This window comes from Mobula hypostoma, chromosome 15, assembly GCF_963921235.1.
Source record: "Mobula hypostoma chromosome 15, sMobHyp1.1, whole genome shotgun sequence".
Taxonomy (NCBI): domain Eukaryota; kingdom Metazoa; phylum Chordata; class Chondrichthyes; order Myliobatiformes; family Myliobatidae; genus Mobula; species Mobula hypostoma.
The window spans coordinates 50,996,234-51,009,249 of record NC_086111.1 but is presented as its reverse complement, the minus strand read 5'-3'; the positions used below and the strand labels follow the sequence as shown (position 1 = coordinate 51,009,249).

General features: G+C 45.6%; 1 protein-coding gene across 3 annotated transcripts in view; it reads left to right on the top strand.

The window, feature by feature from the left end:
• The window catches only part of pxk (PX domain containing serine/threonine kinase), a 63,811-nt gene that overhangs the window by 42,035 nt on the left and 8,760 nt on the right, over positions 1-13,016 (top strand). Inside the window, exons 16-17 of one of the 3 annotated variants that reach the window (XR_010020446.1) lie at positions 356-448; positions 2,636-2,692. Coding sequence is in view for 2 of the 3 variants with exons in the window: in XM_063068010.1 (XP_062924080.1) it covers positions 373-448; positions 2,636-2,692 (133 nt within the window). In the remaining variant the exon portion in view is untranslated. Of the gene's footprint in view, positions 1-121; positions 327-355; positions 449-2,635; positions 2,693-13,016 lie in introns of those variants that run through there. The other 2 variants (XM_063068010.1, XM_063068011.1) reach the window with 2 other exon arrangements.

Below are 13,016 nucleotides of genomic sequence, written 5' to 3'. Positions count from 1 at the left end.
TCAATGGAAAATTGTATTAATGTACATGTTTCTTTTACAAAAAAGTTCCATTATCTAATTTGTTCCAATGAAACTAAAGATTCTTTTCCCTAATAATGTTCTATTCTATCTTCTATTGTAGCAAGCCAAGGTAACAAAAAATTGCTTCAGCCGAGGTTTAGTTATGTTATTTTTCTTGTGATTTGGCTTTTTGAATTAATTTGTAGCTATCTGTAGTTCATTTTCTTATTATTTACTGCATGGCCATTTTTAATGAGGATTGCACGGTACAATGGAGTTTGCTGCATCAATGGTTGCATGGATAAAATATTGAGTAGCTGTACTGTATGTTTCACATTCTTTTTAAATGTACAAGTCATTTTTTGAAAGCAGAAGTCAAAGCTGTCTGTAACTGAGAATGAAGTGGATAACTCAACTAAAAGCAACAGCTCAAACAATGCAAATTCTGGTAGGTATTTTTTGATGTTGAAATTAGATTATGAAGATACGTAGTCCTCTTTTATTGTCATTTAGTAATGCATGCATTAAGAAATGATACAATATTATGGTCAATATTAATCTTGTTTGAAAAGATTTGTGTTCAGGAATTAGTTGCAGTAATAGCATAGCTGAAAATCCTTCAATTAGAATATTTTGTCCCTGTGAATAATCTCTAAGCAGGGCTACTGACTATGTTGTCTTAAATTAAAGACACATATCACATTCAAAATAGCTTATTTTCAACCCATGTTGACAGGATTTTGGCACTAAGGCTGCTCAATACAAAGAATTCTTAATGATCAAAAACTAAATCAGTATCCTGTGAGTGATGAGATTGTATTTTCCTTCAGTTGATCTGTGGTATTGAATAGATTGTGGAATTCTGTGTCGTTTTGTGTAAATTATGTGAAATGCTGATGTGGATGAGCAATGTTAAGTCAGATGGTGTAATTCAACAGTTCAACTAATTGAACAGTATTAAAAAGTAGAGGATCATGAAATAAGATTCAAGTTGTTGAACTTTTTTTTATATGGAAACTTTTTTTCTGAAGCACCACTTGAAAGATAACAGTGTATGTCAATTTTGGGCACTCCTGAATCAGTTATAACTGAGTTAGCAGCCCACCAGATTGTTCTTAATTCTAATCCATCAATATGTGTTCATTGTGCACTCATCCACAGTCTGTATGTACATTGATGTAACATTTCCGTTGTCACAGTAGCATTGCGGTTAGCGCGACGCTATCACACCTTGTGGGGTGCTTGGAGTTACGAGTTCAATTCCAGGGCCATCCTGTAAGAAGTCTCTACATGTACTCCCCATGGTATCTGTGAGTTTTCTCCGGGTCCTCCGGTTTTCTCCCGTAGTCCAAAGAGGTAACAGGTAGGTTAATTGGTCATTGTAAATTGTCCAGTGGTTAGGTTAGGGTTTGTCAGGGGTTGCTGAGGCAGCATGGCGCAAAGGATTTGGAAGGATCTGCTCCCTAAGTTAAAACAATATATAAATAAACTTGGGGAAAGCTTGTGCTGTGGGTGGAATTCACAAAGTTTAGACAATTGAAACTTTGCCTATAGTGCTGTTATAACCCATAATTCCTGACAGTGTGGTCCTAATGGCTTCTAGACCAATATGGAAGTCATACAGCAATGGAAGTGATCAGAACAGCTAGGGAAGCTCATTTAGTACACCTTTGTCTTTCAGGTAAGGAACCTTGCTTACGTAATTCAAAATGCTTACAGTGTCTCTGACCACTGATTGAAATGTCCATTCAACTTCAAAAAGTTGAATAAAGTTTGGATCTGATAAAACAGCAAAATGAAATCCACTACCCTTATAGCCATTCATGGAAGGAGACATATCACTGTGGTCAGCTGGTTCACTCTCCTTCCTGTCTGTAGGATGCAGCAACATTGGAGGAGAATTGAATCAGCCTTCCTGCCAGTTTAACTGGTAACTGAAATTTGGCATATTTTAGTTACTCTTGCCCAAGGTCTATTATTCTGTGGCCTATAAATATTTTTTGTGAAAGGTGAGGGGTTGAACAAATAAGCAAAAACTTACTCTGAGCTCCTTGGGCTTGAAATCAGGAATCATCTTTTCATCTTCAGTTTCATATTTTGTATATTGCATATACTGTAAGAGTGCTGTCTCGACATGAAAGCATATGGCATAAGAAAAATCCAAAGGAAATCATCTGAGTAATGTAACAGTGCTGTTCAAGAAAGTCTTTGTTCTGTTTGTTATTGGTAATGAATAAAACAGATTTGTCAGCCTTTTTCATTATTAATGGATGTTACAATTATCAAGTTAAAGTATTTTATCTGTATGACCTGTAGCAAATAAAGCCTTGTACGTACAACCTTAGGAGTTGACAATGCAACCAAGTCCAGTAAACAATTAGTTCTTATCAGACAAAATTGACTTTTAAACAAGTCTGTGTGGATATGGTGGGGGGAGGGGGCAGGTGGTGGGGTGGATGGGTTGTGATGTGCATGGTGGAAGTATTCATCTGAAATGTAAAGAAAATCTAGTTGGCAATTCCTTTTGGTAGATCCTTTTAAGTTTTGTTAATTTGTTGTTGATCAAAATTTAGCAATGTTCTGTGTAAACTGCACAAAAAGATGTGTATTAATTTAACTATAATCTTCCCTTCAGGCTCTGGTGCTAGTTCTCCTTTAACATCACCATCTTCACCAACTCCTCCATCAACTGGTAGGTGATGGTGTCTCTTAATATGATTTTTAAAAAAGTCATTTTGAATGGTGTTTAACAAGAAAACCTTATATTGAACATCAAACTGTCTTATTTTAGAATGTAATTAATTTTTAAGATTTAAAAACAGTAATTAAATTTCCATCCATGGAACTTGATAAATTTGCTGTCCAACTTGTGTTGCTTTTTGCTATGTTCATAATTCTATGTTTATTATAATTGAACAGTTGAATTGAATCCTGTAGGTAATGTAATATAATTGAAGCCATTCAGTTTTTTTTCTCTAAGTGTTAAGTGTTGATATTGTTGAAGGACTGAAAAGGAATCAAGTTTTTGATCGGCCCTTGAGTGTTTCATGTACCCACTCTTGCTAGCAGATGATTGTGTTGCTGGGTGCTCTGCAAGCTCAGGTCAGGAACTGGACTCGACATGTACATCTCTCCCTCCCTGTTCATTGTCTCTGCCAACCTCCCCTGATCTTTCTCTTTCTGTGAATATGTTTTGCTGTTCATTGCTTTATTTCAGAATGTGGCAAGTTTGATTCAGCCTAAATTCACCAGAATGAAAACAGGATTGAAAGTATTAAATTATGAGGAGAGGTTGCAAAAACAGTTGAAAAGATCTAAGGGTTGATCTAATCAAAATGTTTAGAATTGTCTAATTATGAGTAATGAAGGAAACCATTTCCTCAAGCAGATTCAAGTAATAAGGCTCTGTAGATCATTTATGAATGAAATCAACAAATGTACTTCCTTCCTTGAAGGGTAGTTATAATCTGGAACTCTGGCTCCTGAAATGTCTCTGATGTGACATTATTAGAAAGATTTACATTGGTCAGTTTATTTATTTTCAGGAATATGACACAAAATGAGGCAAAGTGCAGACTAGGCATGGTTTAAATGTTTGACAGAACTGATATAGTCCAAGCCTAACCCTAAATTTAACCCTATTGCTGTTCACATATTAGGTCATAAGAAAAGTTTGAGAGGTCAGATGTTCTGGCATCTGACTTCTATACTTCACTGTCTCATTGAAGAAGCAGAGAACAGCTGGAGTAACTGTGGAGGTCCACAATGAAACACAACCTGGCCTATTATGGATGTATGAACTGGACATGAATCCTTTCTTTGCAACCCTTTTATTATCTGTCCATCCAGAGCAATGATTAGTATCCCATCACCAATCTTGAACACTGATTCCCTCCATCACTGGCGCATAGTGGCTGCAATATGTACTGTCTACAAAAAGCACTACAGTTCCTTGCCCTGGTTAGTCGAATAATACCTTAAACCCAAATGTGAGGGGTGCATGGTAGCATTATTATCAGCAGATACCCCTCCAAGTTGCACTGCTTAGTGAATAAAAGTATATTATGAGTCCCTCAACATTGTGTGGTCTAAATTATACCATTCCCTGTCCTCGAGCACTGAAAGATTGCTGGTTCAAGATGGAAGCTCACCACCACTGCCTGAAGCATAGTTAGAGACAGGTAATAAATACTGACTTTTCTACTGGTGTCCAAACCATGAAAGTTAACAAAAAAAAAATTCAGCATACTGTAGCGGTGTGTTACACACAGCGCTAGAATAACCACACGGAGTTGGTGAGTTGGAGTTGCGATGAAAAAGGTTTATTCAGACTTCGCGGCCTGCTTTAAAGCCTTCCCGTTCCCGCCCTCCCTGGGGCGGGACTGCTGTGGGGAATGCATATTCCCAGACCCTTTCCGCGCGCGGGATTTTCCCCCTGCTGGTGAAGATGGCCTGGCGCCCTTTTTGGGGCTAGCCCTCTGCCTGCGCGCGCTGTTGTGAGCCGGTTCGTGTGTGCCAGAAAGTGGGTTGCCACATAACCCCGCCCCCAGAACCGACGATACCTCCCCCAATGTCCACAGTCTGGATCGGCTTCTGTTTGGGAGGTCTGCCCCTGCGCCGCGGTGCCTGAGCCTGGACAGGCTGCGCCAAGTCCACATGGGCCAGTTTGAGTTGGTCCACCGTGAAAACCTCCTCTCTCCCCCCAATGTCCAGCACGAACATGGACCTGTTGTTCCTGATCACCTTAAACAGCCCCTCGTAGGGCCGCTGTAGCAGTGCCCGGTGTCCGCCCCGTCGTACAAAAAGAAACTTACAGTTCTGCAGTTCTTTGGGTACGCAGGTCGGGCTCTGTCCGTGCTGTGAAATGGGAATAGGGGCCAGGTTACCGAGCCTTTCCCGTAGTCTGTCCAGGACTGCTGTGGGTTCTTCCTCTTGCCCCCTTGGGGCTGGTATGAACTCTCCTGGGACTACCAGGGGTGCGCCGTACACCAACTCGGCCGACGAGGTGTGCAGATCCTCTTTGGGCGCCGTGCGGATTCCGAGCAGGACCCAGGGAAGCTCATCCACCCAGTTAGGCCCCTCCAGGCGGGCCATGAGAGCCGATTTCAGGTGATGGTGGAAGCGCTCAACTAGTCCGTTCGACTGTGGGTGGTAGGCAGTTGTGTGGTATAGCTGAGATCCTAAAAGGTTGGCCATACCTGACCACAGACTGGAGGTGAACTGGGCGCCCCTGTCGGAGGTAATGTGGGCCGGTACCCTGAAGCGGGCTACCCAGGTCACGATCAGTGCTCGGGCGCAGGATTCGGAGGTGGTGTCGGTGAGCGGGACTGCCTCTGGCCATCTGGTGAACCGGTCTATCATAGTTAGGAGGTACTGCGCTCCTCGTGACACTGGCAGGGGTCCCACAATATCCACATGGATTTGGTCGAACCTCCGGTGGGTGGGTTCGAACCGCTGCGGCGGAGCCTTGGTGTGCCGCTGCACCTTGGCGGCCGTTTGGCACTGCATGCACGTTTTGGCCCATTCACTGACCTGTTTATGCAGTCCATGCCACACAAACCTGTTGGCGACCAGCCGGACGGTTGTCCTGATGGAGGGGTGCGCTAAGTTGTGAATGGACTCGAAAACCCGCCGGTGCCAGGCTGCTGGGACGACGGGGCGGGGTTGGCCGGTAGCTACGTCACATAGTAGGGTCCTCTCACCTGGGCCTACGGGGAGGTCTTGGAGCTGCAAACCGGAGACTGCAGTCCTGTAACTGGGGATCTCAGCGTCTGCCTGCTGTGCCTCTGCCAGCGCTGCATAGTCCACCCCCTGCGACAGGGCCTGTATGGTCGGTCTGGAAAGTCCGTCCGCCACGACGTTGTCCTTTCCAGAGACATGCCGGATGTCCGTTGTGTACTCGGAGATGTAGGACAGATGTCGCTGTTGGCGGGACAACCAGGGGTCGGACACCTTCATGAACTCAAAGGTAAGCGGTTTGTGGTCTGTGAACGCGGTGAAGGGCCTACCTTCTAAGAAGTACCTGAAATGCCGTATTGCCAGGTATAGTGCCAATAGCTCCCGGTCAAAAGCACTGTATTTGAGTTCAGGTGGTCGTAGGTGTTTGCTGAAGAACGCCAGGGGTTGCCAGCGACCCTCGATGAGTTGTTCCAGCACTCCACCGACCACTGTGTTGGATGCGTCCACCGTGAGGGCAGTAGGAACGTCCGTTCTGGGGTGCACTAGCATCGCGGCGTTTGCCAAGGCCTCTTTGGTTTTAACAAAAGCGGTTGCGGCCTCTTCTTCCCAGGTAATGTCCTTGCCCTTACCCGACATTAGAGTGAACAGGGGTCGCATGGTTCGGGCTGCTGAGGGGAGGAAACGGTGGTAGAAATTCACCATACCCACGAATTCCTGCAGGCCTTTGATTGTGTTGGGTTGGGGGAAGTTGCAGACCGCGTCTACCTTGGCGGGCAGTGGGATTGCCCCGTCTTTAGTAATCCTGTGGCCCAGGAAGTCGATGGTGTCGAGTCCGAACTGGCATTTGGCTGGGTTGATTGTAAGGCCGAATTCGCTCAGGCGGGAGTAGAGCTGGCGGAGGTGGGACAGATGCTCCTGCCGACTACTGCTGGCTATGAGGATGTCGTCCAAATAGATGAATGCAAAGTCCAGGTCGTGTCCCACCGCGTCCATTAGCCGCTGGAACGTCTGTGCGGCATTCTTTAGACCAAATGGCATTCGGAGGAATTCGAAAAGTCCGAACGGGGTGATAAGTGCTGTTTTGGGGATGTCGTCCGGATGTACAGGGATTTGATGGTATCCCCGGACGAGGTCTACCTTGGAAAAGATCCTTGCGCCGTGTAGGTTTGCTGCGAAGTCTTGAATGTGCGGCACAGGGTAGCGGTCTGGCGTTGTAGCCTCGTTCAGTCTGTGGTAGTCACCGCATGGTCTCCAGCCCCCCGTTGCCTTGGGCACCATGTGAAGGGGGGAGGCCCATGGGCTGTCGGACCGTCGAATGATCCCTAATTCCTCCATCTTCTTGAACTCCTCCTTCGCCAGTCGGAGCTTGTCCGGGGGAAGCCTTCGAGCACAGGCGTGGAAAGGTGGTCCCTGAGTCGGGATGTGGTGCTGTACTCCATGTCTGGGCATGGCTGCCGTGAACTGCGGTGTCAGTACTGATGGGAAATCCGCCAGGACCCTGGTGAATTCGTCGTCGGACAGCGTGATGGAGTCCAGGTGTGGGGCTGGCAACTGTGCTTCACCCAGGGAGAACGTTTGAAAAGTCTTGGTGTGGACTAATCGCTTCCCTTGCAGGTCGACCAGCAGGCTGTGGGCTCGCAGAAAATCCGCCCCCAGGAGTGGTTGGGCCAGTGTGAAGTCCCACGTGAACCGGCTGGAGCTGAACTGTAGCCGCACCGTGCGGATGCCGTAGGTTCGTATTGTGCTGCCACTTGCGGCCCTCAGGGTGGGTCCCGGTTCTCTGTTGCGGGTGTCGTAACTCGTTGGAGGTAAGACGCTGATCTCCGCTCCGGTGTCGACCAAAAAGCGGCGTCCCGACTGCTTGTCCCAGACATACAGGAGGCTGTCCTGATGGCCAGCTGCCGTAGCCATCAGCGGCGGCTGGCCCTGGCGTTTCCCGGGAATTTGCAGGGTGGTCTCCAGCGGCGGGCCTCTGTGCCCCACCGCTGGTGGTAGAAGCACCATTGTTCGTTGGGCTCCTCACTCCCGTCGCCGGGTTTTGTAGGCTCTGCTGCCGGGCCTGGTCTGGTCTGTCGTTGGGCACGCGGCTTGGTGATCTGTGCGACGGGCGCCCCTCTCTCTTTCCTGGCATTCCACAGCACATCTGCTTGGGCCGCCACCTCCCGGGGGTTGCTGAAATCTGCGTCGGACAGCAGCAGGCATATGTCCTCGGGCAGTTGCTCTAGGAACGCCTGCTCAAACATAAGGCAGGGTTTGTGTCCTTCAGCCAGGGCCAGCATTTCGTTCATTAATGCTGACGGCGGCCTGTCTCCCAAACCATCCAGGTGCATTAAGCAGCGTGCTCGTTCGCGCCGTGAGAGTCCGAAAGTCCTTATGAACAGGGCTTTGAATGCTGTGTATTTGCCGTCCTCCGGGGGGGCGACTGTATAAACTCCTCAACTTGTGCAGCTGTCTCCTGGTCGAGAGAGCTCAGCATGTAGTAGTAGCGAGTGGACTCCGAGGTTATCTGCCGAATGTGGAATTGTGCTTCTGCTTGTTCGAACCATAATTGGGGTCGCAGCGTGCAGAAGCTTGGCAGTTTTAACGAAACTGCGTGAACAGATGCAGCGTCGGTCATCTCTGGTCCAAATATTGTTTGGGCCATCGGGGTCACCAATTGTAGCGGTGTGTTACACACAGCGCTAGAATAACCACACGGAGTCGGTGAGTTGGAGTTGCGATGAAAGAGGTTTATTCAGACTTCGCGGCCTGCTTTAAAGCCTTCCCGTTTCCGCCCTCCCTGGGGCGGGACTGCTGTGGGGAATGCATATTCCCAGACCCTTTCCGCGCGCGGGATTTTCCCCCTGCTGGTGAAGATGGCCTGGCGCCCTTTTTGGGGCCGGCCCTCTGCCTGCGCACGCTGTTGTGAGCCGGTTCGTGTGTGCCAGAAAGTGGGTCACCACAATACTATAGTTTCAGGGTTTGAATTTTCGCAATGTTTTTTATAATCTAAAATGATAGCTTTTGTGTATTACTACTGTATTTGTATAGAACATAGAACATTACAGCACAGTATGGGCTTTTCGATCCGCAATGTTTGCCGAACGTTTATCCTACTTTAGGACCAATCTAATCCTTTCCTCCTACATAGTCCTCTATTTTTCTATCATCCATGTGCCACTCAATCTATGCCTCTTGTACATCTCTATCAAGTCACCTCTGCTCTCCACTTCAAAGTGTAAAGCCCTAGCTCCCTCAACCTATTCTCATAAGACATGCTCCCTAATCCAAGCAGCATCTTGGTAAATCTCCTCCGCATGCTCTCGAAAACTTCCATATCTTTCCGATAATGACCTGAACACAAGTGGAGTCTAACTGGGATTTTATAGAGCTGCAATTACCTCATAGCTCTTGAACTCAATCCCCTGAATCATCTTTATAAGCATCTCAATCCACTGAAGGCCAATATACCATTCAAACCTATCATCTTTAGCTGCAACTTTGAGGGTTCTATGGATGTGAATCCCTAGATTCCTCTGTACCTCCACATGGTTAAGAGTCCTGCCATTAACCCTGTATCCTGCCTTCAAATTCAACCTTCCAAAGTTAATCACCTCATACTTTTCTAGGTTGAAGAGTTCCTGTTAGTAACTAACAGTTGTAGATTCTAGACCTGTGTTGCAAAATTCATCCTTACAAAATCTTACGGTTTATCATTGAAGTAGGCACTTGTATTGAGATGAAGTAGGCATGTGTTAGGAATTGTATTAACACAGAAGGTACTACTAGCAGGAAACCAGCAGCAATGTCTGCACAGCTTCTTCTGTCTTTGGATCTTTTGCCATGCAGACAGTTAATTAATGTAAAGTTGATTTATCATGAGGTAGATTCTTCCTGGAATTTTTGATTCTCTAAACCCTTGCATATTCTTCATAATCACTTCAAAGTCTATTATATTACAATCTGCATGGTTACACCTGCTTATTAGGTTATTTCATGCATGAATTTTTAAAAAGGCAATTATGACTTCAATTCTGTTAAACTGCAAGCTATTAGAAAAGGCAGGCAGTTAATGTCTGCTGACTTTCATACAGGTATTTTTGAGCAGTGCAACTGTAGTTCTTTATAAGCATCTTTTCCTTTGAAGACTTCAGTGTATTGCACTGGTCACATTTGCATTATTGTCATTCTGCAGTCTTCGACAAGGCCAAGCACTACATCGGGCAGTTAAGAAACATTTGAGCAATGTCAAGGATGAAGGATATGGAATAAATGAGACTTAGCAGTATAGATGGAAGGTTGACTATCTAAGGAAAAAAACTAGTAATAGTGAAAGGATTTTTGGATTCAAGATTAATATACTGTGAAATCTGCCAGGGTTCGATTTTATTTTTTTTAGGGCCGCTTAATGTAAATGTTAATGATTTGGACTTGGTTCGGTACGACGCAATTTCCAGATTTGCTGATGGAGGCATATTGAATCATCTGAAGCATAATAATGGACAGAAATATAGATGTTTTGATGGATTGGGCTTTAACACAAAGTGGAAGGCAAAGTTTTAGAAAGATAGAAGTGCTTTAGTTGAAACAGCAAGGGAGGTTGGTAAAGTAGTTTGTTTCTACAAATGAAAGAATTCAGTGGCTTCTGGAAGCAGAGAGTACCAAAGCAAGAAAATCAAAAGCCTTTAGAAAACAGGCTCCAACACAAGTACAGTCTTATGTGTATTTCTGGGCACTGTCATTTGGAAAGGTGTTGGAAAAAATGCTGAAGAGATTTACTGAAATTCTTCCAGGGATTAGGAATTTATGTGGATATAGTGAAGAAGCTCGGGTTGTACTCCTTAGACCAAAGGCGTTCCTGGGGAGCTCGCAAAGGGACATGTCAAATCATGTGAACAGGTGGAAAGAGTGAAATTGTCTCCATTAATGGAAACGTTAAGAATTAGGGGGCATGGAACTAGCAAAGGATTGGTGAGTTAACCAAAAGTGATAGGATATGGAATGCATGTCTAGAACAGTAAAGGAGGGAAATTCAATTCTAACACTCTAAAAGATTTGGATAAGTATCTGGTAAAAAAAATATTCCAGGCTCTGGAGGGAGAAGATGTTGGTGCTAATTGGATTGCTCTTTTGTGAGGCTATTAAGTACCTGATGTGCCCGATGGCAGCATCCATTCTGAAATTCTGATCCTACGATATTCATCTCAGTGGGCTACTTTTGCTTAGTTACAGTATTCTGCATTCACTCAGTTTCAAAAAAATTCTAGTCTGGATGTTCAAATCAATTCCATTAAAATTTTCCAAGGATCTAACTTTGAACCAATCTCTGACAGGCATTCTGCCCTTAAGACATCATTTGAAGACATTATGTCATCTTCATGTGATCTGATGATACACTGCTTTAATGTTGAATGTCTTTCATTACCCTTTCATTACTTCTGTCCTTTACTTTCCATTTCTGGTTGAGCATGTTCCATATCTATTAAGTTTAAGAGTGGAGAGATTGTAGCCCATTTCTTCGCTCCTTGTCACCATTGTTATTAATGCCACTTCTGTTACTCTTGTACTAGATTGTTCATACTTTTGTCCTATTCAGTGGCACCATCCTTTCATTTTTTTTTTGCTCCTCCTCAAAACCCATTCTTTTCACTGTTTTAGTTATGTAATCATCTCTCCTTCTTTGCCAAGTACCAGCATGGATAAATGATTTGGCTGACTGGCAGGTGGCAAAGAATGGGAATAAAGGGGGCCTGTTCTGTTTGGCTGCTAGTGACTAGTGGTGTTCCGCAGGAGCTGGTGTTGGGACTGCTTTTCACGTTACATGTCAATGATTTGAATGACAAAATTGATGGCTTTGTGGCTAAGCTTGCAAATGATGTAGGTGGAGGGCACAGAAACATAGAAAACCTATAGCACAATACAGGCCCTTCGGCCCACAAAGTTGTGCTAAACGTGTCCCTACCTTAGAAATTACCAGGCTTACCCATAGCCCTCTATTTTTCTAAGCTCCATGTACCTATCCAAAAGTCTCTTAAAAGACCCTATCGTATCCGCCTCTACCACCGTTGCCAGCAGCCCATTCCACGCACTCACCACTCTCTGAGTAAAAAAACTTACCCCTGACACCTCCTCTGTACCTACTCCCCAGCACCTTAAATCTGTGTCCTCTTGGGACAACCATTTCAGCCCTGGGAAAAAGGCCTCTGACTATCCACACGATCAATGGCTCTCGTCATCTTATACACCTCTGTCAGGTCACCTCTCATCCTCCGTCGCTTCAAGGAGAAAAGGCCGAGTTCACTCAACCTGTTTTCATAAGGCACGCTCCCCAATCCAGGCAACATCCTTGTAAACGCAAACACGAGGTAATCTGCAGATGCTTTAATTTCAAGCAACACACATAAAAGTTGCTGGTGGACGCAGCAGGCCAGGCAGCATCTCCAGGAAGAGGCACAGTCGACATTTTGGGCCGAGATCCTTCGTCAGGACTAACTGAAAGAAGAGCTAGTAAGAGACTTGAAAGTGGGAGGGGGAGATCCGAAATGATAGGAGAAGACAGGAGGGGGAGGGATGAAGCCAAGAGCTGGACAGGTGATTGGCAAAAGGGATATGAGAGGATCCCCCTTTTCTTTCTCCCTAGGCCTCCTGTCCCATGATCCTCTCATATCCCTTTTGCCAATGAACTGTCCAGCTCTAGGCTCCATCCCTCTCTCCTGTCTTCTCCTATCATTTCAGATCTCCCCCTCCCCCTCCCACTTTCAAATCTCTTACTAGCTCTTCTTTCAGTTAGTCCTGACGAAGGGTCTCGGCTCGAAACGTCAACTGTACCTCTTCCTAGAGATGTTGCCTGGCCTGCTGCATTCACCAGCAACTTTTATGTGTGTTGCTTGAACATCCTTGTAAATCTCCTCTGCACCCCTTCTATGGCTTCCACATCCTTCCTGTAGTGAGGCAACCAGAATTGAGCACAGTACTCCAAGTGGGGTCTGACCAGGGTCCTATATAGCTGCAACATTACCTCTCGGCTCCTAAGTTCAATTTCACGATTGATGAAGGCCAATACACCGTATGCCTTCTTAACCACGGAGTCAACCTGTGAGCCGCCTTGAGCGTCCTATGGACTCGGACCCCAAGATCCCTCTGATCCTCCACACTGCCAAGAGTCTTAACATTAATACTATATTCTGCCATCATATTTGACCTACCAAAATGAACCTTCACACTTATCTGGGTTGAACTCCATCTGCCACTTCTCAGCCCAGTTTTGCATCCTATGAGTGCCCCGCTGTAACCTCTGACAGCCCTCCACACTATCCACAACACCTCCAACCTTTGTGTCATCAGCAAATTTACTAACC